At 45.4% G+C, this 25010-nt stretch overlaps 2 protein-coding genes across 5 annotated transcripts; both read left to right on the top strand.

Annotated features, from left to right (window-relative positions):
* The first annotated feature begins 456 nt into the window (after nucleotides 1-456).
* Nucleotides 457-12006, top strand: LOC124044058 (A-kinase anchor protein 17A-like). Its single transcript, XM_046363426.1, has 9 exons — nucleotides 457-589; nucleotides 1102-1210; nucleotides 1341-1450; nucleotides 3406-3535; nucleotides 3702-3905; nucleotides 4026-4250; nucleotides 7599-7744; nucleotides 9728-9968; nucleotides 10069-12006. The coding sequence occupies exons 2-9, from the start codon at nucleotides 1121-1123 to the stop codon at nucleotides 11035-11037; spliced, it is 2115 nt and encodes a 704-aa protein (XP_046219382.1). The 5' UTR covers nucleotides 457-589; nucleotides 1102-1120; the 3' UTR covers nucleotides 11038-12006.
* A 258-nt stretch (nucleotides 12007-12264) lies between these two features.
* asmt (acetylserotonin O-methyltransferase) lies at nucleotides 12265-23668 on the top strand. Of its 4 annotated transcripts, none has more exons than XM_046363422.1 (8): nucleotides 12278-12774; nucleotides 12853-13027; nucleotides 15194-15323; nucleotides 15410-15478; nucleotides 19794-19924; nucleotides 20517-20657; nucleotides 20759-20881; nucleotides 23061-23668. In XM_046363422.1, the coding sequence occupies exons 1-8, from the start codon at nucleotides 12682-12684 to the stop codon at nucleotides 23270-23272; spliced, it is 1074 nt and encodes a 357-aa protein (XP_046219378.1). In that variant the 5' UTR covers nucleotides 12278-12681; the 3' UTR covers nucleotides 23273-23668. The 4 variants fall into 4 exon arrangements, with proteins under 4 accessions (XP_046219380.1, XP_046219378.1, XP_046219381.1 ...); XM_046363423.1 differs by having other exon boundaries at nucleotides 12301-12774; nucleotides 19794-19912; XM_046363424.1 differs by lacking the exon at nucleotides 15410-15478 and having other exon boundaries at nucleotides 12265-12774.
* The last annotated feature ends 1342 nt before the right edge of the window (nucleotides 23669-25010 follow it).

The raw sequence follows: 25010 nt of genomic DNA, 5'->3' as shown, positions 1-25010 counted from the left end.
CCGCTGAATCAATGAGAGGGATGAGAGAGGGAGGAAAGAGAGAGCGGGGTGCTGCTCACTGTACTTCACTCTATTTGGGTGCTCACTCTACTTCCCCTACTCTCATGCCTACTCCAGCCGTAGGTTTCCATTTGCAGAAATCTTAGAAAGACGAAAGGAAAAGTCTATTTGCCAATATTTTGTCAAAATGTAATCATAACGTTTGCTGCTCTCTAGTGGATACTTTTGATACCATTTTTTGTTGTTGACAATTTGCAATTTATCCGTGCACGATTTTGTATTTAAAAAAAGAAGAAATGTCATATGTTACATATTCAATCAAAATATTTCTTATTTCGTTAGTAAATCATTACGGTATGCACAAATGCGCTTCAGGAATCGTCGCAAGGTGGCGATAAATGTTTAATTCTACAGTAAAAGGATTTCGTATGTCTATGGTAAGTTCAAAGTTCACCCAACTCTAAAGTTTCCGCCAGTAGCTTCATTTGTTGTGTAGATAACTGCAGTTAACTGACGTATTGTGAATATATTCTCGTTTTAACACATACAAACAACATAAAGTACATATATTTAGCTGCTGGTGAAACAGGTTGGTGTATATACGTCACTAACTGTAAATGATTAGTGTTTGTTTTGAGGATAAAAGTGCTGCGGCCGCATTGGTTACCGTTAGCCAGCTAACGTTACTGTAACTGCTGTGCTAGCTATCTGAAACCACTCGGTCGTAACGTTAGCAGCTAGTCGGCTAGCTATCTTTGGTTTTTAGTTTCAGTGCTAACTAGCTACATATCGGATATTTATCTAGTTTACTACCAAATGTGTCACAGTGATGTCTGCTTTCCAGTGACTCGATAAAAGACGCCAAAATCATGGCTAATGTTTGAAATTAAATACTATTAGCTAACGTTACAGTAGCTAGCAAAATAAATACATTCATTGGCAGTTTCTGTATGAATTATAGTTAGTTGGCTGGCCAGCCAGATATCCAGTGATTGTAGGCAATTAGTGTTTGAAAGACACATCACATCTACACATATTCCACACGGATCCCATTGACTATCTCCACTCTCTCTCACCCCCCTCTTTCTCTTCACCCCCCAGCTTTCTGTAGTCAGGTGTCATGATGACCACCATCGTCCATGACACCACTGAGGCGGTGTGTCTGTGTCAGGATTACAACCTGTTCTTGAAACCCATCGCCAAGATGACGGTGAATGATACACATCTATACTGTCACATACACTTGGACGTAAAGTAGTTCAATGAGCATCTCCAACTTAATGTATTTGACTTCCAGGTGAGCATGTATTGTGATATGTATTGTATGATTTCTCTTTCAGGTGAGTGTGGCACTGCCCCAGCTGAAGCTGCCTGGGAAGAGCATCTCTAACTGGGAGGTGATGGAGAGGTTGAAGGCCATGGTAGCTCCTGAGCAGTTCTCTGCCCTCAGGTAGGCATGGGCCCTATGGGCAATTCCACAGTAACAGTCATGCTGACAATATGCTTTTTCACTTTAAAATGTATGTCAAACATAAACCAATGATTGCAAAACAAACCATACAACTATATGCACAAGGATTAATTTTAACAATTTCCAATTAAAATATTGCAATAACATATTTATTTGAAGAACAGTTCAGATGCAAAGTTTGTTAACATAATGACTGTTTGAGCCATCATTCTGTTACCAAAGAGTTCTTCAAATAAAATTGTACTATTTTCTACACTGTAGAAGATATCAAAACTATGAAGTAACATATGGAATCATGTACTAACCAAAACAGTGTTAAAGAAATCAAATATATTTTATATTTGAGATTCTTCAAAGTAGCTACCCTTTGCCTTTGACAGCTTTGCACACTCTTGGCATTCTCTCAACCAGCTTCATCTGGAATGTTTTCCAATAGTCTTGAAAGAGTTCCCACATATTCTGAGCACTTGTTGGCTGCTTTTCCTTCGCTCCACAGTCCAACTCATCCCAAACCATCTCAATTGGGTTGAGATCGGGTGATTGTGGAGGCCAGGTCATCTGATGCAGCACTCCATCACTCCCCTTCTTTGTCAAATAGCAATTACACAGCCTGGAGTTGTGTTGGGTCATTGTCCTGTTGAAAAAAATATTATAGTCCCACTAAGCCCAAACCAGATGGGATGGTGTATCGCTGCAGAATGTTGTGTTAGCCGTGCAGGTTAAGTGGACCTTGAATTATAAATAAATCACAGACAGTCACCAGCAAAGCACCATCAACACATGCGGAGATCATCTGTTCACCAACTCTGCGTCTCACAAAGACATGGCAGATTGGAATCAAAAATCGCAAAGTTGAACTCCTCAGACCAAAGAACAGATTTTCACCTGTCCATTGCTCGTGTTTCTTGGCCCAAGCAAGTATCTTCTTATTGGTGTCCTTTAGTAGTGGTTTCTTTGCAGCAATTTAACCATGAAGGCCTGATTCACGCATTCTCTGAATAGTTGATGTTGAGATGTGTCTGTTACTTGAACTCTGTGAAGCATTTATTTGGGCTGCAATTTCTGAGACTGGTAACTCTAATGAACTTATCTTCTTCAGCAGAGGTAACTCTGGGTCTTCCATTCCTGTGGCGGTCCTCATGAGAGACAGTTTCATCATAGCGCTTGATGGTTTTTGCGATTGCACTTGAAAAAACGTTCAAAATACTTGACATTTTCCGTATTGACTGACCTTAATGTCTTAAAGTAATGATGGACTGTTCTTCTTGCTGTAATATGGAATTGGTCTCTTACCAAATAGGGCTGTCTTCTGTATGCCACCTCTACCTTGTCACAATGTCACAACACAACTGATTGGCTCAAACTCATTAAGAAGGAAAGAAATTCCACAAATTAACTTTTAACAAGACCCACCTGTTAATTGATTTGCATTCCAGGTGACTACCTCATGAAGCTGGTTGAGAGTGTGCAAAGCTGTCATCAAGGCAAAGGGTGGCTACTTTGAGGAATCTCAAATATAAAATCTGTTTTGATTTGTTTAACACTTTTTGTTGGTTACTACATTATTTCATATGTGTTATTTCATAGGTTTGATATCTTCACTATTATTCTTCAATGTAGAAATAAAGAAAACCCCTTGAATGAGAAGGTTGACTGGTACTCTACACTTTAAAGTGAAACATTTGAGTCTCAGCATCACCCTGTCACCATGCAATTGCCCCTATCTATAGGAACATATTCATACTGTTAGTCATAGGCCACATGTTTTCTATGTGTGGTGTTATAGCTATAACCAAGCTAATAACTCTACAATAACCAACATTAACCTGTGACAATACTGATAATATGGCCAATGGGTTGCCTGGTATCAATATTTTCTGGTACTGATATATGTATTGTATGGAGAGGTAAACATCCCACCTCTGTCTCTGCAGGATCTCTAAGAGCACCATGGACTTCATCCGTTTTGAGGGCGAAGTGGAGAACAGAGGGGTGGTGAAGATCCTGCTGGCCAAACTGGATGGGAAGAGCATCAAACTCAGCGGCTTCACTGACATACTCAAGGTAGCGGAGATAATGTTGTGTAGGCTTGAAAATGTATGGGGGAAATGTAAAGTGTAGCAGTCTGTATTTTTGGTCATGGACAGCCTTCCCCAGGTTCTTGCTAAACAGAAGTCTCTTTCTCCCAATCGACTGATAATAATGAATAATTTCTCTGTGGGATGTCTAGGTGCGTGCGGTAGAGAATAAGATGGACTTCCCGACACGTTATGATTGGGACTCGTTCTTCCGTGACGCCAAGGACATGAACGATACTGTTCCAGGAGAGAGGCCAGACACCATCCACCTGGAGGGCCTGCCCTGTCGCTGGTTTATCCTGCCTGACGGACCCCCCGACCGGCCCTCCGAGACCGCCCTGCAGGCTGTCTTCCAGGTACGGAGGGACGCACCATATACCTAGCAATCACTCAATCCATCATCGATCGATCAATCAATCACCCTAACACACACATCCCCACTAACCCTAACGTACACACCCCCTATCTCCTCCCAGGGTTTTGGTCTGGTGCGTCACGTGGACATCCCCATGCTGGACCCGTACAGAGAGGAGACTCTTGATAAGAACTTCAACACCTTCACCTTCGGCGGCCATCTTAACTTTGAGGCGTATGTCCAGTACCAGGATTACGATGGCTTCGCCAAGGCCATGGACACACTGAGAGGCATGAAGCTCATGTACAAAGGAGAGGATGGCAAGGCTGTGGCCTGCAACATCAAGGTACTGAACTACACACACTATCCATGCTACAATTATTTTAATGCATGTTAACATCAGAAGCCTCCTCCCTAAGTTTGTTTTATTCACTGCTTTAGCACACTCTGCCAACCCTGATGTCCTAGCCGTGTCTGAATCCTGGCTTAGGAATGCCACCAAAAACTCTGAAATTTCCATCCCCAACTACAACATTTTCTGACAAGATAGCACTGCCAAAGGGGGCGGAGTTAGCCTGCAGAGTTCTGTCATACTATCCAGGATGGAGAACTAAGAACAGATATAGCCATTGGTTCACGACATCCTGTTTCGTACTGCATTAGCATCGAATAGCCCCTGTGGTATGCAACTTTTCAGGAAAGTCAGGAACCAATATACACAGTCAGTTAGGAAAGCTAAGGCAAGCTTTTTCAAACAGAAATGTGCATCCTGTAGCACTAATTCCAGAACGTTTTGGGGCACTAAAGTTCATGGAGAATAAGAGCACCTCCTCCCAGCTGCCCCCACTGCACTGAGGCTAGGAAACACCGTCACCACCGATAAATCTACGATAATCAATCATTTTAATAAGTATTTTTCTACGGCTGGCCATGCTTTCCACCTTGGCCAACAGCTCTGCACCCCCCGCAAAAACTTGCCCAAGTCCCTTCCGCTTCTCCGTCATTCAAATCCAGACAGCTGATGTTCTGAAACTTCTCCACTATGCAATCTGGTTTCCAAGCTGGTCATGGGTGCACCTCAGCCACGCTCAAGGTCCTAAATGATATCCTAACTGCCATTGATAAAAGACAGTACTGTGCAGCTGTCTTCATCGACCTGGCCAAGGCTTTCGATTCTGTCAATCACTGCATTCTTATCGGCAGACTCGATATCCTTGGTTTCTCAAATGACTGCCTCGCCTGGTTTACCAACTACTTCTCAGACAGAGTTCAGTGTGTCAAATCGGAGGGAATGTTGTCAGGACCTCTGGCAGTCTCTATGGGGGTGCCACAGGGTTCAATTCTTGGGCAGACTTTTCTCTGTATATATCAATGATGTCGCTCTGGCTGCTGATGACTCTCTGATCCACCTCTATGCAGACTACACCATTCTGTATACATCTGGCCTTTCTTTGGACACTATGTTAACAAACCTCCAAACGAGCTACAATGCCATTCAACACTCCTTCCGTGGCCTCCAACTGATTTTAAATGCTAGTAAAACTAAATGCATGCTCTTCAACCGATTGCTGCCTGCACGACTTGCATCACTACTCTGGACAGTTCTGACTTAGAATATGTGGACAACTACAAATACCTAGGTGTTTGGTTAGACTCTCCTTACAAGACCCACATTAAGCATCTCCAATCCAAAATTAAATCTAGAATCGGCATCCTATTTTGCAACAAAGCCTCCTTCACTCATGCTGCCGAACATACCCTCGTAAAACTGAACTATCCTACCGATCCTTGACTTCAGCGATGTCATTTACAAAATAGCCTCCAACACTCTACTCAGCAAATTGGATGTAGTCTATCACAGTGCCATCCGTTTTGTCACCAAAGCCCCATGTACTTCCCACCACTGAGACCTGTATACTCTCGTTGGCTGGCCCTCACTACATATTTGTCTCCAAACTCACTGGCTCCAGATCATCTATAAGTCTTTGCTAGGTAAAGCCCCTCCTTATCTCAGCTCACTGGTCACCATAGCAGCACCCACCCATAACACGTGCTCCAGCAGGTATATTTCACTGGTCATCCCCAAAGCCAACACCTCCTTTGGCTGCCTCCTTCCAGTTCTCTGTTGCCAATGACTGCAACGAATTGCAAAAATAACTGAGGCTGGAGACTTTTATCTCCCTCTCTAACTTTAAGCATCAGCTGTCAGAGCAGCTTACCAATCACTGTACCTTTACACAGCCCATCTGTAAATAGCACACCCAACTACCTCATCCCCATATGGTTACTTATAAAAAAAATGTTTTGCTCTTTTGCACCCCAGTATCTCCACTTGCACATCATCATCTGTGCATCTATCACTCTGTAAAAGCTAAATTGTAATTATTTATTTCCTTACCTTCCTAATCTTACTACATTTTCACACACTGTACATATATTTCTCTATTGTGTTATTGACTGTACGTTTGTTTTCCCATGTGTTACTTTGTGTTTTTTCTTTTTGTCGCACTGCTGTTTTTTGTTGCACTATTTTGGCCAGGTTGCAGTTGTAAATGAGAACTTGTTCTCAAATGGCCTACCTGGTTAAATAAAGGTGAAAAATAAAAAATAAACCAGCACAAACATACAGTGTCCAAAACTTTAAGAACACCTTCCTAATATTGAATTGCATCCCCCCTTTTCCCTCAGAACAGACTCAATTCTTCAGGGCATGGACTACAAGGTGTCGAAAGTGTCCCATAGGGATGCAGGTCCGTGTTGACTCCAATGCTTCTCACAGTTGGCAAGTTGGGTGGTGGACCATTCTTGATACACACGAGAAACTGTTGAGCTTGAAAAACCCAGCAGATTTGTCGTTGTTGACACAAACTGGTGTGCCTGGCACCTACTACCTTACCTTGTTCAAAGGCACTTAAATATTTTGTCTTGCGTATTCATTCACCCTCTGAATGGCACACATGCACAATCCAAGTCTCAATTGTCTCAAGGCTTAAAAATAGTTATTTAACCAGTCTCCTCTCCTTCATGTACATTGATTGAAGTGGATTTAACAGGTGACATCAATAAGGCTTTCATAGCTTTCACAGGGTCAGTGTGTCATGTAAAGAGCAGGTGTTCTTAATGTTTTGTACACTCAGTGTATATAACCACACTAAGAGGGATGAAACATAATTAGAAGAGAGAGGCGGTAAGGCTGGGTTAGATCTGGGCTAGATCTGGGTTAGGGTTGAGGGGATTGTCCTGTTGTGTGTTAGTTAATGAGAAGGGAGGGTTCGAGTCAGTACAGAAAGGCTTGTGTAGGGCAACAGGTTTAAGGCCTTTTAGTGAAATGAAAGTCAGGGCCGTATTATAATTCTAAGGATCACTGGGCTAAACCAGGGACCTGGTCCCTAATCCAAAACTAAGCCGTACTGCCTTAATGAAGAGGATGGAGAGAAAGAGGGCGGGGCAGAGGGAGAAATGAGGAGAGAGATCTGAGTGTCTAATCCACAGGGGTCAAAGCCTCTCAACCCAAATTAAGAGAATGAGGGGAGGAGATGATGAGGAGGAGATGTGGGGGAGGGGGTGGTAGGAGAGTAGCATGTCTGTCTGTCTGTCTGTCTTTTTGTCAGGTGACCTGAGTGTCACTAGTGCACCCTGCAGTCCTACCCAAACTCTAATTAGGACTCACTGTATTTTTCTATTTGTCTGTCAGGTGACCTTTGACACCAGTAAGCACCTGAGTGACGTGGCTCTGAAGAGACGCCAGCAGGAACGACTGAGAATACAGGAGCTGGAGAGACAGAGGGAGGAGCAGAAACGCAGAGAGAAGGAGGAGGAGGAACGCAAGGAGGAGGAGAGGTATAGTGAGAAAAGAGGAAAATAATTCATGTGCTTGGTCTGAAAACACTGACCCCTGTCTATCTAATCCTTTCTTCCTTACTGTCCCTACCGTTTTCCTAGTCCTTGCTGCTTACGTGTCTCTACCGTGATCTTAGTCATGGTGATGGCTCTTAGGCCGGGATTCAGTCCGAATCGCGCAATAGCACAGGTCAATATACAGCCAACAAAGCGTCTTTCAAAGGCATTAGCCCGACGTTTGCAGGGACTACTTTCATGGTAAACACAGCTCAACCATAAATTACCTTTAAAAGTAAATGACTTAGTCTTCAAGTGTGTAGAGGTGCTTCCACCATATTGTGGTCACCCATCCAGTCCAGATCTGCGAACAGAAGGTGGTAGGAACCAGTGGCGGTCGGTGTCGTTTAAGATGAGGGAGGACGGTTCTTTTTTTCTTTTTTTTGAGCGTGGCCTTATTTCTATTACAGCATATTGGATGACTGTCATTCGTATTCCATTCACCCAGCTCAATGTAACATCAATAGGTTTAGGCTACTACATGATACTCTACATGATACTCATGAGGTTGCTTACAACCCAGCCTGTGAATGAAAGTTTACAATGCAGGTGCACAGGTCGAGAGAAATTTAACTAATCATGGTAAGACTTTGTGCAAGGGAGTATTGAATGTATCAATCTTGCCTGCATCTTGCTGATATAGGGTGTAATCATTGGTCCAACAGTTGCAAATTAGTTTCTTTTGGACCAATTCGGGTATGTTTATCCCCATTTCGTTCCATTTGCTTCAGTTTAAGAAAAGTCTTTCAACAGAATACACCCCAGAACAGAGTGAATACACCCCTGATCACACGCAAACAAAGTTCACTTTCATAGCAGCCACACACAAACAGCATGATCCTTTCAATCATTGGATAATTTGCATCTACACGCTCTCCTCACCTTTTCCTTTCGCTTGTGGACTTCTGTACACAACATATCAGCTGTCTGTGATCAGGCGAGAAACTTTTCAAGCCAAACCTTCATATTATAACCGTTAACCACTACACACAGCCTACATTATTCTCACCATATTAGTTAATGTGAAGTTAACATAGCTACTAGAACTAACGTGTTAGTAAACCTGTTACAATCATGCAGTACAGTGTACAGTTAGCAAGCAGTTTAGCAGTTACACCGGCAGGCCCCGGTGGCAATAAATTATTAAAACCAAAAGCTTACCTTGACATGGAAGAGTTCCCGTGTTGGATAGCCAGAGCCAGCTAGGTAACATAGCATCCCCCTCTGTTTGAGCTTAGTGTTTGAATAGGCTAAATTAGCTAGCGACATTGGCTAGCTAAGTGAAATAGGGGGGGGGGGTGAAATAAAGCTAGCTCTCTCTCTCTTTTGCTTCTTCAATGTTTTTTTTTTTTAACTGTTCAACTACTGTCTCAGTAAACTATTCACCACATTGTTTGCACTGCAGTGCTAGCTAGCTGTAGCTTATGCATTCAGTACTAGATTCATTCTTTGATCCTTTGATTGGATGGACAACATGCTGCAAGAGCTCTGATATGTTGGATGACGTCCTCCGGAAGTTGTCATAATTACTGTGTAAGTCTATGGAAGGGGGTGAGATCCACGAGCCTCCTAAGTTTTTTTATTGAAGTCATTTATTGAGGTACAGAAACTAGCTGTCCTCCAGCTACACCATGGTGCTACCCTACATAGTTGAGGCTACTGTAGTGCTTCATTTCAAAACATAGTGTTTTAATTAATTATTTGGTGCCATGAATATATTAAGTATAGGTTTATCCAAAAAGGATAACTTTTAAGTGTTTCACTATTTTTATTTTTATGAAATTCACTGAGGAGAATTGGTCCTGCCCTTCCTCCTATGAGGAGCCTCCACTGGTAGGAACTAGGATACTGGGGCCTGTATTGGTTGACAGTAGCAGAACTATGTATTAGACTAGATGATGTACCATGCTTCTGCTGTGGTTGTAGGAAACACAAAGAGGTGGAGGAGGAGGAAAAGGTGCAGAGGAAAGTGGAGAGGATACGGAAACGAGAGCAGAAGCTGAGAGAGAGGGAAGAGAAGAAGAACATAAAGAAGGTGAAGCGGAGGCAGGAGGTGGAGCAGAAGAAGTTGCAGTTTAAGATTGCGACGGAGGAGAGAAGGCTGTTGTTGGCTCAGCGGAACCTGGAGTCTATACGCCTTATGGCTGAACTACTGGGCAGGGCCAAGGTACACACACAACGACAGACACTTGATATATGGTGCCATTGAACATTCAGTAGGGAAACATGCTGATAGGAACCACTTAATCATTTCTCCCTTCCCTCAGGCTCTGAAACAGCAGCAGCAGGAGAAAGACAGAGCGGAAAGAGAGGAGCAAGAGAAGGAGGAGTTAGTCAGGCAAAAGGAGGAGTTAGCCCGGCAGAAGCAGCTCGAGGCCTGCAGGCGGGAGCAGGAGGCGGAGCTGAGACGTGTGGAGTTAGAGAAGGGGCGTGCCTTGGATCTGCAGCGCAGAGAGAGGGAGCTGAGGGAGAGACTGGTTAGTAACCTGCTGAAGAAGGCTGGAGGAAAGGGAGAGAACCAGACCTCCAACACCCAGCCCTCTGCCCTGACCATGCCCAGGGGAGAGAGCTCCGACCTGGGGAAGACGGCCAGGGCCCTGGGGGTGAACGGGGTTAGACCAAGGGGAGAGGAGAGCCCCAGAGCTACTGTACGATCACACGTCACTGAGAAACAGATAGGAGAGAGGGAGGAGAGGCGAGGGGGCAGAGCGGACAGGGAAGGAGGCATGGAGGAGAGAAGAGGTTATGGGTTGAGAAGCAGAGAGGTAAGGGAGAGGAGTCGGTCCCACAGCCGGGGCAGGAAGTGGTACAGCCGGAGACGCAGCGGTAGCAGGAAAATAAGAAGCTCTAGTAGAAAGAGGAGTGATAGTCACAGGATAAGGAGTAGTGATAGCAGACGGAGGAGAAGTGGTAGTTCTAAGAAGAAGAGAAGCTATAGCAGGGGGAGGAGTGGTAGTTGTATCCACAGGAGACGCAGTCACCATGGACGGGGCTGCAGCAGCAGGAGCACGAGCCGTGATTGGAGCAGAAGCTCTAGTGGGAGGAGCCACAGCAGAGGGAAGAGGACACATAGACATAGAGACAGCAGGCACAGATCTAGTAGCAGCAGCTCTAGGAGTAGAGAGAGGAGCAGCGAGAAAGACAGGAGCAGGGAGAAGGAGAGGAGTGGAGACAGGAGCAGCGATAGAGACAGGGACTCCAGGAAGCATAGTAGTAGTTATTCCAGACGACACTAAACGGTCAACACAGCCAGAGGAGACAGAAGAGGACCCTATGCCTGGGCCTAGTTAAAGTAATGCACAGTCAGGGGGTCTGGTTCTGTATGCTGCTACACATTGTCTCTGGACCATATCAGCTTCTTACAGTCTCCACACACACACACACCTCTTTCTCTCCCTTCCTCCCTCTCTCCACCAATGCTCTTCGTTCATCTGTAGGTTACAGAATGCTACACTGCTATTATGTTCTGTTTGACACATGTAGTGTAGATGCCATATGTACTGTAGTTTGATCACTTGGTTAGTATGTGTCTCCTTTGAGGAAAGATCGAAAAAATACTTAAACTTTTTAGGGTCACAGTGAATGGCCTGTTTTGTGTTTCAGAATAACAATATTACTGGGTTTCTGGGAACTGTAGTTCAGGATTAGAGCACTTCATCAGGGATCTGTAGTCCTATGGCCAGACACCACACCGTCTCAGTAAATAGACAGCTGAAGTCTAAGTCAAGTGTTTTCCCCTTGGATAAAGAGAACGAAGCCAAAGACAATCAGACAAAAAAATGTCCAACAGCTTAAACAGACACACGTTTCCGAATTCCACGTCTAACTACCAGACTAGACAGCAGTTTCAGTTCTAACTTGATATCACTAGAACCTAGAGTGGTTCTGTGAGATTTAATGATGTCTGGTGACTGTTTTGAAGCACCCATCCCAGACTGAAGCCTAGTGTCACCATGTTAACTTTTTGAATGGTGTTCCTGCTAGTTCAAGCCAGGAGCCTGCTTGTCTGCGTACATTTAATTTGCCTTATTGATGAGTGTGTGAACAGAGCAGAGTGAGTGGGTAACGTTGTATATAGGTTGTATTAAGGTTCAGGGTGTCGTCAATCTGCTGTATATGCTCATGTTTCTCTGTTCTGATGGGTGGCTGCATGTCCTCAACACACTGTGTCATTTTATTTGTTGAAATAAAGAAACGACAGAAAAGATGTGATTTATTTTGGATGAATATTCTGAATGGATGGATGAATATTCTGAATGGATGGATGAATATTCTGAATGGATAACTTAATTCCTACTATATCATTCCTTCTAAACATTTCATTATTCTAGCAAATCTGTGGTTCTATTACAAACTTAAAAATTTTTGTGTGTAGTTATAGTAGTGGGTGTTAAAACAGGCCCCAGTGTAATGACAGTATGAAGCAGAATGAGGTGTGTGTGTAGTGTTTATCAGGGACCCAGTGTATTGAGGTCTGAGCCCCTGACTGTAATCTGGGTAATTTGACTAATCTGATTATTCTGCTCTGACTGGGGCTGCACTCACACACACACAAGACCTATGGGCTATCCGATTAAACTTGAGACTGAGGCAGCAGTGGTCATTAATATTACTCCCTCAGTCGTTTGCACTGCCACACATTTACAAGAGCTATTGGCTGTTTCACTACAACACACACGAGGACTAGCAGCAGTAGCAGAACCAGGATCGACTTGGGACCAACTCCTACAGGATACACTACTAAAGGACTCATACCGATCTCCTTTGACAACAGGAGGCCTCGCAGGAACACTCAGTCTCATACAGCGACAGACACAAACCTAAGCTGGTCAAGCAGAAGTGTCTAGTGAGAGGCTGAGGGACCAGGGAAGACTTTTCTAATGGAGCCAGCTGGTACTACTACTACTGTTACTACTGCTGCTGCCTACCCCCGGAAGATTCTGGACTATATGGAAGGCTTCCTGGTCTCTAAGGTAAAACACACACAGGATTCAAGTCCCATTCTCAACCATTGTTTGATGTGTGTGTTTGAGCCTGCCCTCTCTCCCTAGACCCTGTTCACAGCCTGTGAGCTGGGTGTGTTTGACCTGCTGGCCTCGTCACAGCACCCCCTCTCTCTAGAGGAGGTAGCACTGGGAATCAGGGCCAGCCAGGATGGGACTGAGAGGCTCCTGGCAGCCTGCACCGGGCTGGACCTACTCAATACACACACACTGGAAGGACAAGGTAATGCACACACACACACTGGAAGGACAGGGTAATGCACACACACACACACACTGGACGGACAGGGTAATGCACACACACACTGGAAGGACAGGGTAATGCACACACACACACTGGACGGACAGGGTAATAGACACACACACACAATGGACGGACAGAGTAATGCATGCACACACACACACACACTGGACGGACAGGGTAATGCACACACACACACAGGATGGACAGTGTAATGCACACACTGGACGGACAGGGTAATACACACACCACACACACACACTGGATGGACAGGGTAATACACACACACACACACTGGACGGACAGAGTAATACACACACAGGACGGACAGTGTAATGCACACACACACTGGACAGACAAATACACACACACACACACTTACTGGATGGACAGGGTAATGCAAACACACACTGGATGGACAGGATAATGCACACACACACACTGGACAGACAAATGTACACACACACACAGAGACACACACTGGACGGACAGGGTAGTGCACACACACACACACACTGGATGGACAGGGTAGTGCACACACACACACACACTGGACGGACAGGGTAATACACACACACACACACACTGGACGGACAGGGTAATACACACACACACTGGACCGACAGGGTAATACACACACACACACACACACACACACACACACACACACACACACACACACACACACACACACACACACACACACACACACACACACACACACACACACACACACACACACACACACACTGGACGGACAGGGTAATGCACACACGCACAGACAGACTGGATGGACAGGGTAATACACACAGACAGACTGGATGGGCAGTGTAATACACACAGACAGACTGGATGGGCAGGGTAATACACACACACTGGATGGGCAGGGTAATGCACACACACTGGATGGGCAGGGTAATGCACACACACACAGACAGACTGGATGGACACGGTAATTTTTCTTAATTTTTTATTTATTTCACCTTTATTTAACCAGGTAGGCTAGTTGAGAACAAGTTCTCATTTGCAACTGCGACCTGGCCAAGATAAAGCATAGCAGTGTGAACAGACAACACAGAGTTACACATGGAATAAACAATTAACAAGTCAATAACACAGTAGAATGGGCAGTCTATATACAATGTGTGCAAAAGGCATGAGGAGGTAGGCGAATAATACAGTTTTGCAGATTAACACTGGAGTGATAAATGATCAGATGGTCATGTACAGGTAGAGATATTGGTGTGCAAAAGAGCAGAAAAATAAATAAATAAAAACAGTATAAAAAACAGTATGGGAATGAGGTAGGTGAAAATGGGTGGGCTATTTTCCTATAGAATATGTACAGCTGCAGCGATCGGTTAGCTGCTCGGATAGCTGATGTTTGAAGTTGGTGAGGGAGATAAAAGTCTCCAACTTCAGCGATTTTTGCAATTCGTTCCAGTCACAGGCAGCAGAGTACTGGAACGAAAGGCGGCCAAATGATGTGTTGGCTTTAGGGATGATCAGTGAGATACACCTGCTGGAGCGCGTGCTACGGATGGGTGTTGCCATCGTGACCAGTGAACTGAGATAAGGCGGAGCTTTACCTAGCATGGACTTGTAGATGACCTGGAGCCAGTGGGTCTGGCGACGAATATGTAGTGAGGGCCAGCCGACTAGAGCATACAAGTCGCAGTGGTGGGTGGTATAAGGTGCTTTAGTGACAAAACGGATGGCACTGTGATAGACTGCATCCAGTTTGCTGAGTGTTGGAAGCCATTTTGTAGATGACATCGCCGAAGTCGAGGATCGGTAGGATAGTCAGTTTTACTAGGGTAAGCTTGGCAGCGTGAGTGAAGGAGGCTTTGTTGCGGAATAGAAAGCCGACTCTTGATTTGATTTTCGATTGTAGATGTTTGATGTGGGTCTGGAAGGAGAGTTTGCAGTCTAGCCAGACACCTAGGTACTTATAGATGTCCACATATTCAAGGTCGGAACCATCCAGGGTGGTGATGCTAGTCGGACACAGACAGACTGGATGGACAGGGTTATACACACACACTGGATGGGCAGAGTAATGCACACACACACAGACAGACTGGATGGACAGGGTAACTCTCTCTCACACTCACTCACTCTTTCATATACCCCTCTCTGTGTCTCTAGTGACGTACAGTAACACAGAGCAGTCCAGTGTGTATCTGACCCAGTCCAGTCCAGTGTCCCTGACCCAGTCCATCCACTACAGCTCCAAGACCATCTACCTCTGCTGGCATTACCTGACTGACGCTGTGAGGTGAGTCCTCTCACCTGAGTTGTGTTCACCAAGGAGAACAAATTTGGATTTGGATTGAAACAGGAACCTGACCTTTGTCCCCCCAGGGAGGGCAGTAATCAGTATGAGAAGGCGTTCGGTGTCAAATCTGAACATCTGTTTGAAGCCCTGTACAGGTGACACACTCATACACACACAGCTCTTCATCTCTACTCTACTTTTACTCTCTCTCCATATTCTCCTTCTCCACATATTCTCTCTCTCCCTCTGCTTTCCTGCCTGGAGAAAAAGTGTCAGTGGAATGAGAAATGTTGTGGAATGAGAAATGTTGTGGAATGAGAAATGTTGTGGAATGAGAAATGTTGTGGAATGAGAAATGTTGTGGAATGAGAAATGTTGTGGAATGAGAAATGTTGTGGAATGTTTTCATTTCATTTCATTACAGCACAACGGTTTGATTTGTTTGATCGTAGCTAGCTACATAGCTAGCTACATAGCCGTCTGTGTATCAAAGATAATTGTTGTCGTTCTTTTAACGCAACGTAACGTAATCAACACTGCTAGCTAGCCAGCTAGCCCCCGAATAGCAGCACTGTAGAAACTATTACACTCAACGGAACAACTTGATTAGTGTAGTGTCAACAACGCAGCCACTGCCAGCTAGCCTACAAAGTCAACAACGCAGCCACTGCCAGCTAGCCTACTTCAGCAGTACTGTATCATTTTAATCATTTTAGTCAATAAGATTCTTGCTACGTAAGCTTAACTTTCTGAACATTTGAGACGTGTAGTCCACTTGTCATTCCAATCTCCTTGCATTAGCGTAGCCTCTTCTGTAGCCTGTCAACTATGTGTCTGTCTATCCCTGTTCTCTCCTCTCTGCACAGACCATACAAACGCTCCACACCGCGTGGCCGCTGCCACCCTAATCTGGTGATCCCAGCGCGCACGACCCACGTGGAGTTCCAGGTCTCCGGTAGCCTCTGGAACTGCCGATCTGCAGCCAACAAGGCAGAGTTCATCTCAGCCTATGCCTCCCTCCAGTCCCTCGACTTCTTGGCACTGACAGAAACATGGATCACCACAGATAACACTGCTACTCCTACTGCTCTCTCTTCGTCCGCCCACGTGTTCTCGCACACCCCGAGAGCTTCTGGTCAGCGGGGTGGTGGCATCGGGATCCTTATCTCTCCCAAGTGGTCATTCTCTCTTTCTCCCCTTACCCATCTGTCTATCGCCTCCTTTGAATTTCATGCTGTCACAGTTACCAGCCCTTTCAAGCTTAACATCCTTATCATTTATCGCCCTCCAGGTCCCCTCGGAGAGTTCATCAATGAGCTTGATGCCTTGATAAGCTCCTTTCCTGAGGATGGCTCACCTCTCACAGTTCTGGGCGACTTTAACCTCCCCACGTCTACCTTTGACTCATTCCTCTCTGCCTCCTTCTTTCCACTCCTCTCCTCTTTTGACCTCACCCTCTCACCTTCCCCCTACTCACAAGGCAGGCAATACGCTCGACCTCATCTTTACTAGATGCTGTTTTTCCACTAACCTCATTGCAACTCCCCTCCAAGTCTCCGACCACTACCTTGTATCCTTTTCCCTCTCGCTCTCATCCAACACTTCCCACACTGCCCCTACTCGGATGGTATCGCGCCGTCCCAACCTTCGCTCTCTCTCCCCCGCTACTCTCTCCTCTTCCATCCTATCATCTCTTCCCTCTGCTCAAACCTTCTCCAACCTATCTCCTGATTCTGCCTCCTCAACCCTCCTCTCCTCCCTTTCTGCATCCTTTGACTCTCTATGTCCCCTATCTTCCAGGCCGGCTCGGTCCTCCCCTCCCGCTCCGTGGCTTGACGACTCATTGCGAGCTCACAGAACAGGGCTCCGGGCAGCCGAGCGGAAATGGAGGAAAACTCGCCTCCCTGCGGACCTGACATCCTTTCACTCCCTCCTCTCTACATTTTCCTCCTCTGTCTCTGCTGCTAAAGCCACTTTCTACCACTCTAAATTCCAAGCATCTGCCTCTAACCCTAGGAAGCTCTTTGCCACCTTCTCTCCCTCCCCCCCCTCCCTCTCTGCAGATGACTTCGTCAACCATTTTGAAAAGAAGGTCGACGACATCCGATCCTCGTTTGCTAAGTCAAACGACACCGCTGGTTCTGCTCACAGTGCCCTACCCTGTGCTCTGACCTCTTTCTCCCCTCTCTCTCCAGATGAAATCTCGCGTCTTGTGACGGCCGGCCGCCCAACAACCTGCCCGCTTGACCCTATCCCCTCCTCTCTTCTCCAGACCATTTCCGGAGACCTTCTCCCTTACCTCACCTCGCTCATCAACTTATCCCTGACCGCTGGCTACGTCCCTTCCGTCTTCAAGAGAGCGAGAGTTGCACCCCTTCTGAAAAAACCTACACTCGATCCCTCCGATGTCAACAACTACAGACCAGTATCCCTTCTTTCTTTTCTCTCCAAAACTCTTGAACGTGCCGTCCTTGGTCAGCTCTCCCGCTATCTCTCTCAGAATGACCTTCTTGATCCAAATCAGTCAGGTTTCAAGACTAGTCATTCAACTGAGACTGCTCTTCTCTGTATCACAGAGGCGCTCCGCACCGCTAAAGCTAACTCTCTCTCCTCTGCTCTCATCCTTCTAGACCTATCGGCTGCCTTCGATACTGTGAACCATCAGATCCTCCTCTCCACCCTCTCCGAGTTGGGCATCTCCGGCGTGGCCCACGCTTGGATTGCGTCCTACCTGACAGGTCGCTCCTACCAGGTGGCGTGGCGAGAATCTGTCTCCTCACCATGCGCTCTCACCACTGGTGTCCCCCAGGGCTCTGTTCTAGGCCCTCTCCTATTCTCGCTATACACCAAGTCACTTGGCTCTGTCATAACCTCACATGGTCTCTCCTATCATTGCTATGCAGACGACACACAATTAATCTTCTCCTTTCCCCCTTCTGATGACCAGGTGGCGAATCGCATCTCTGCATGTCTGGCAGACATATCAGTGTGGATGACGGATCACCACCTCAAGCTGAACTTCGGCAAGACGGAGCTGCTCTTCCTCCCGGGGAAGGACTGCCCGTTCCATGATCTCGCCATCACGGTTGACAACTCCATTGTGTCCTCCTCCCAGAGCACTAAGAACCTTGGCGTGATCCTGGACAACACCCTGTCGTTCTCAACTAACATCAAGGCGGTGGCCCGTTCCTGTAGGTTCATGCTCTACAACATCCGCAGAGTACGACCCTGCCTCACACAGGAAGCGGCACAGGTCCTAATCCAGGCACTTGTCATCTCCCGTCTGGATTACTGCAACTCGCTGTTGGCTGGGCTCCCTGCCTGTGCCATTAAACCCCTACAACTCATCCAGAACGCCGCAGCCCGTCTGGTGTTCAACCTTCCCAAGTTCTCTCACGTCACCCCGCTCCTCCACTCTCTCCACTGGCTTCCAGTTGAAGCTCGCATCCGCTACAAGACCATGGTGCTTGCCTACGGAGCTGTGAGGGGAACGGCACCTCAGTACCTCCAGGCTCTGATCAGGCCCTACACCCAAATAAGGGCACTGCGTTCATCCACCTCTGGCCTGCTCGCCTCCCTACCACTGAGGAAGTACAGTTCCCGCTCAGCCCAGTCAAAACTGTTCGCTGCTCTGGCTCCCCAATGGTGGAACAAACTCCCTCACGACGCCAGGACAGCGGAATCAATCACCACCTTCCGGAGACACCTGAAACCCCACCTCTTTAAGGAATACCTAGGATAGGATAAAGTAATCCTTCTCACCCCCCTTAAAATATGTAGATGCACTATTGTAAAGTGGCTGTTCCACTGGATGTCATAAGGTGAATGCACCAATTTGTAAGTCGCTCTGGATAAGAGCGTCTGCTAAATGACTTAAATGTAAATGTAAATGAATGAGAAATGTTGTGGAATGAGAAATGTTGTGGAATGAGAAATGTTGTGGAATGAGAAATGTTGTGGAATGAGAAATGTTGTGGAATGAGAAATGTTGTGGAATGAGAAATGTTGTGGAATGAGAAATGTTGTGGAATGAGAAATGTTGTGGAAGGGCCTTGAGCTTCACAGTCAATCTAATGAGAATGGAATGTTTTATGGTTCAGTGATTTTCAAGGATCACATTTATTTTAGAACAAAACACTTTCTCTTCATTATTCTCTGTCTCTCTCACTCTTTATCTGACTCTATCGGTCAGTCGTTGTTGGTGGTGTAAGAGGCGGGGAAGGACAGAAAGGAGGGAGGAGGAAAAGCAGGAGAAGGAATCAGAGTTGTGAATCATTCAGAGAGCAGTTTATATTTGCTGGGCACAGCTGTCTGGTACTGTATCTGTGAAAAGAGTGTGTGTGTGTGTGTGTGTGTGTGTGTGTGTGTGTGTGTGTGTGTGTGTGTGTGTGTGTGTGTGTGTGTGTGTGTGTGTGTGTGTGTGTGTGTGTGTGTGTGTGTGTGTGTGTGTGTGTGTGTGTGTGTGTGTAGGTCTGAGGAGGAGATGGTAAAGTTTATGCAGCTGATGAACTCCATCTGGAACATCTGTGGTCGAGACGTGGTGACGGCCTTCAACCTCTCACCTTTCACAACCATCTACGACCTCGGGGGTGAGGAGTTGTGTGCGTGTGTTTACCATCTTGACATAAGGTGAAAGGTCACTGTGTAGAGTAGAGCTGTGTGTAATAACTCCAAAGACCACAGGGGGTAGCTGTGCAGCTACAAGCTGAGGCTGACACACTTTATTGAAAAGGAAAGAGGGAGAGGCGAGGGAGAGAAAAAGTTCTGTGCGTTTTGTTTCCCTTTCATTCTTTTTTCTTCTTTGATTCCTTCTCTCCCCTGTCCTGTACTATTGAACTGTTTGTGCGTGTGTCTGATATATGAGTGGGTGTGTTCAGAATACAGATTCCACTAAAAAGAGTTCTGATAAAGCACACCCAACCTAAAGACACAACAGTCTTCCAGACAGGCCAGGTTTCTACAAGTGTTCTCTGTAGACACTGTCTGGGTGTAAAACCCACATAGAGATGACACATCACATCACAAACACACACCAGGGCTGGGCGGGCTCTCCTGGGACTCACAGCACCTCATTGGTCAGTTAAGGATTATTGCTCTGCTAATTAGTTAATAGGTTACCATGGCAACATATTCCTGTGATTATAAATACTATATTACATATCACTGCATCTCTCTCTCTCTCTCTTTCTCTAGGTTGTAGTGGAGCGCTGGCTAAGCAGTGTGTGTTGGCGTACCCAGAATGCACTGTGACGATCTTTGACCTCCCCAAGGTGGTGAAGACATCCAGAGAACACTTTGTTACCGATGACAACCAGAGGGTCAGCTTCCATGAAGGTAGACAACTCCTACACCGACAGACAGCCAATCAGTGACCTCAGACAGAGCGATGGGAGGAGCCATTGTCTTTGACTGACAGTATTTGTGTATGTGTGTAGGGGACTTTTTCAAAGATGCGCTGCCAGATGCTGACCTCTATATTCTGGCGAGAATACTTCATGACTGGACAGACGCGCGCAGCATAGAACTACTGACCAAAGTCTACAGGGCCTGCAGACCAGGTACACACACACACACACACACACACACACACACACACACACACACACACACACACACACACACACACACACACACACACACACACACACACACACACACACACACACACACACACACACACACACACACACACACACACACACACACATACATACTCTATCGCTCTCTCTCTCCTTCAGTCATTCTCTCTGGTGAGACAGATCAGATGCGACTTGGCTCTGTCTCTGTGTGTGTGTGCAGCCAGGTCACCTGTGATACAAGTCAGTATTCAACGCCCATCCATGTCTGAGGACTTTCTAGGATGATGTGGAAACTGGCCACTAGAGGCAACAGTGAGCGCTCTCATTCCATTCGAATCCAGCAATATCATTTTTTCAATTTTAGGTTTAAGCCTATCCCAAACCTTAACCCTTATCTTAAACATTCAGAGTTAATGCCTTATCTTAACAATTCGGAGTTAATGCCTAACCTTAGGAATTCAGAGTTAATGCCTTATCTTAACCATTCAGAGTTAATGCCTTATTTAACCATTCAGAGTTAATGCCTTATCTTTACCATTCATAGTTAATACCTAACCTTAAGAATTCGTAGTTAATGCCTAACCTTAAGAATTCGTAGTTAATGCCTAACCTTAAGAATTCATAGTTAATGCCTAACCTTAAGAATTCATAGTTAATGCCTAACCTTAAGAATTCATAGTTAATGCCTAACCTTAAGAATTCATAGTTAATGCCTAACCTTAAGAATTCATAGTTAATGCCTAACCTTAAGAATTCATAGTTAATGCCTAACCTTAAGAATTCGTAGTTAATACCTAACCTTAAGAATTCGTAGTTAATGCCTAACCTTAAGAATTCGTAGTTAATGCCTAACCTTAAGAATTCATAGTTAATGCCTAACCTTAAGAATTCGCAGTTAATGCCTAACCTTAAGAATTCAGAGTTAATGCCTTACCTTAACCATTCAGAGATAACCCCCTAGAGTCGATGTCTGCTCCCCCGCGTAAATCTAAATGGCATAATAAAAAATCCTGATAAAAATCTGTCAGTTTAAGGTATAGATGTTGCACTTCCTCATCTGGTGTGAAAGGTGATAGAGATACAGCAGTGTTTGTCAGACCATGAGACATCCCGCACATTAGTCTTCTCACAAAATCATCTGTAGCCTCCGACGGTTGAGACTGTCACAAACACGATGTGCTCTACGACCCCCACACTGTACTTGGGGCTCATCTGAAGTCGGTACAGCCCATCTGCCAACTTCTATACTAAAGTATTGTATATTGAGACTGTTTAGTGCCCAAAAGAAGGGGTTAAATACAAGTTGAAAAATTATAATAATGTTTCCTGATCTTTCTTATATCTCTCAGATCTTGGACAGACATTTCAGAACAAACTTCCTACCTTTTTTTTGTTATACTTCAAGGGGTCTTAAAATTCTGAATCAAATAGCAAAATGATCCTTGGTATGATCTTCTTTAAACAATTCCATATAGCTTAGTAGGGTTAATGCCTGAACTTAACCTTAAACACTTAGAAATTTGACGTTTCGAACAACCTTGAAATTTGAGGTTCGAGAAACATGAATGAACGCCCTATTCTGACGTGAGACTGTGAGAGCTGGTAGCCAAATTCTGTTTGTTGTCGTCTGTGTGTTTGTGTCCCATAGCTGCACTGTCACAAATACCACCCCTCTCCTTACTCTTCTGCACCCCCTCCCTCGCCTCGGGTGACTGTGTCAAGAACAGCATCCTATCAGACAAGCCCACAAGTAGCCACACACAAACACTATGGTCTTTGAGAGCTCCGCTGTAGCCAGAGGCTTGTTACATAACACAAACACACTCACACAGACTGGCAAGAACATAACACACACACACATTCCGCAGAGGTGCAAATGAGGATATTCTTTTAACCTTCAGCTCAACCTTCTGGTAGAAACTAACAGAGTAAGCAGCAGTCTGGGAAGGACAACTGAGGAAGAATGCACATTGACTGACATCACAGCCAGGCCATCGTAGCCCAGAGCCAAAGAACGCAATCAGCCATTCATTATATGTTTTCAGTGTGTGTGTGTGTGTGTGTGTGTGTGTGTGTGTGTGTGTGTGTGTGTGTGTGTGTGTGTGTGTGTGTGTGTGTGTGTGTGTGTGTGTGTGTGTGTGTGTGTGTGTGTGTGTAGGAGGAGGTGTGTTGGTGGTAGAGGCGTTGCTGTGTGAAGACGGGTCAGGGCCTCTGACAGCCCAGCTGTACTCTCTGAACATGCTGGTGCAGACGGAGGGGAAAGAGCGGACGGCAGCAGAGTACACTGCCCTGCTGACAGCCGCAGGGTTTCAAAACGTACAGGTGGAGAGGACAGGCAAGATTTATGATGCTGTCCTGGGACGCAAGTAGAGAAGTCTCTATATCTACTGTTGATGTTGCTGATGTCCAGATCTGCTATCTTAATTTGATCACTCTGTTGTCGCAGTGTATTCAACGTTTGAAAGGGCTTCTTAAGTTTGTAATTTCCACTACAAAATATCAGACTTGATTAACGGAAAATGAATCAACCCCTACAAAAATATAGATGAATTACAATCTACATAATAATTCACATTTCCCTGTTGCTGGAGGTTTATTATTAACATGGTCAAATTAAATGATAGACCGTTATTATCTCTGTAGACCTGTCTATCTCTGTAGCCTAGGTAGTAAACCTATTGTCTTTGTAATCTTTATCTGTATGTTAAAACCTTTGTTCTTCTCTTATGATAGACTATTTACCCATTAAAACTGTGTTGTTCTACAGTCAATGTTCTACAGCTTCTCTGTTTCTGATTGGTTCTCTGATTGGTTCTCTGGGGAGGTAAAGGGAGGGAGGGTGGAAGTAAAGTAGAGGAGGGGGGTTCAAGGACATTCATCATCCTCTTCTCTCCCCCTCTTCTTCTTCACCAGACTAATCTGGCCTCAGGCTGGTTCACTTCACACCACACTAACACTCTGTGATGATGTCACTGTTCTTTATCCAGAAGCCTTTGCATGACGCTCCTGTAAGACAACTGCTCCAGGGCATACTGAGGATACACTCACAGCCACTGACCATGTGTGTGTGTGTTTATGTGAGTCTTGGTTATTCTTGGCAAAAGTAAACTTTTTTGTAGAGGTTATAGCAAGATTTTCCTACTGTAAATTTTGCCATGAAAACCACATTTTGCTGTAGGAATATTATTTAAATATTAGCTCTGCATGGGCTCCTGAGTGGCGCAGCGGTCTAAGGCACTGCATCTCAGTGCTTGAGGCATCACTACAGACACCCTGGTTTGAATCCAGGCTGTATCACAACCGACTGTGATTTGGAGTCCCATAGGGCGGCGCACAAATTGCCCAGCGTTGTCCAGGTTTGGCTGGTGTAGGCCGTCATTGTAAATAAGAACTTGTTCTTAACTGACTTGCCTAGTTAAATAAAATGATCGGCCCTGGTCAAACAAGGCCTTGTTTGATTATAAATACTCATGTGATAGTGGCCTTGTGGTTGGAGTGTCCTCCTGAGATTGGAAGGTTGTGAGTTTAATCCCTCATACCAAAGACTGTAAAAATGGGACCTGATGCATCTCTGCTTTGCACTCAGCATTAAGGAGATAGATTGGGGGTAAGGCCCTATGATAGACTAGCATCCTGTCCAGTGTGTGTACTTGTACATCAAGCTGCCTCACCCTACAGAAACAATGAGCCAATGAGCCATTCTGGCTTGCACAAGCCAAGATAGGCACACACACAGACAGACACACACTTCTCACAATTCAATAAAACACTTTTTCTGATGTAAGCCTGCTTTTCTCCAGTCTAAACATTCAGTTACTCATGCTGAGGTCTCGATGACAGCAGTATTGAGCTGAGGATGAAGCCTGTCTGCCCTGTAGTCTACACACACACACACAAACTATTTTCACACATTCATTACCAGACACCTGTGGCCAGCAGACATGAATTACTCTCTGAATGATTGCACAACTCTGATTCTTTTTCCTCCTCCCTCCACTTCCTCATCACTCCTCTCCCTCCCTTTCTTCCTTCCTCTTCTTCCTGCCAGAAGTAGACTGGTGTGTTTTAGGTTAGGGCTGTGGGGTTGGAAGGTTAAAGCTGTGTAAAG

The sequence above is a fragment of the Oncorhynchus gorbuscha genome, linkage group LG09 (assembly GCF_021184085.1).
Source record: "Oncorhynchus gorbuscha isolate QuinsamMale2020 ecotype Even-year linkage group LG09, OgorEven_v1.0, whole genome shotgun sequence".
NCBI lineage: Eukaryota > Metazoa > Chordata > Actinopteri > Salmoniformes > Salmonidae > Oncorhynchus > Oncorhynchus gorbuscha.
This window is presented reverse-complemented; position numbering and strand designations above follow the sequence as displayed.

What these genes read in the sequence shown, in the direction of transcription:
- LOC124044058 (XM_046363426.1), top strand. Translation starts at nt 1,121, where the DNA reads ATGATGACCACCATCGTCCATGACACCACTGAGGCGGTGTGTCTGTGT. An exon ending in GCTTCACTGACATACTCAAG is followed by an intron (nt 3,536 to 3,701) that starts GTAGCGGAGATA and finishes TGGGATGTCTAG; the next exon opens with GTGCGTGCGGTAGAGAATAA. An exon ending in CCCTGCAGGCTGTCTTCCAG is followed by an intron (nt 3,906 to 4,025) that starts GTACGGAGGGAC and finishes ATCTCCTCCCAG; the next exon opens with GGTTTTGGTCTGGTGCGTCA.
- asmt (XM_046363422.1), top strand. Translation starts at nt 12,682, where the DNA reads ATGGAGCCAGCTGGTACTACTACTACTGTTACTACTGCTGCTGCCTAC. An exon ending in AAGGCTTCCTGGTCTCTAAG is followed by an intron (nt 12,775 to 12,852) that starts GTAAAACACACA and finishes CTCTCTCCCTAG; the next exon opens with ACCCTGTTCACAGCCTGTGA. An exon ending in TACCTGACTGACGCTGTGAG is followed by an intron (nt 15,324 to 15,409) that starts GTGAGTCCTCTC and finishes TTGTCCCCCCAG; the next exon opens with GGAGGGCAGTAATCAGTATG.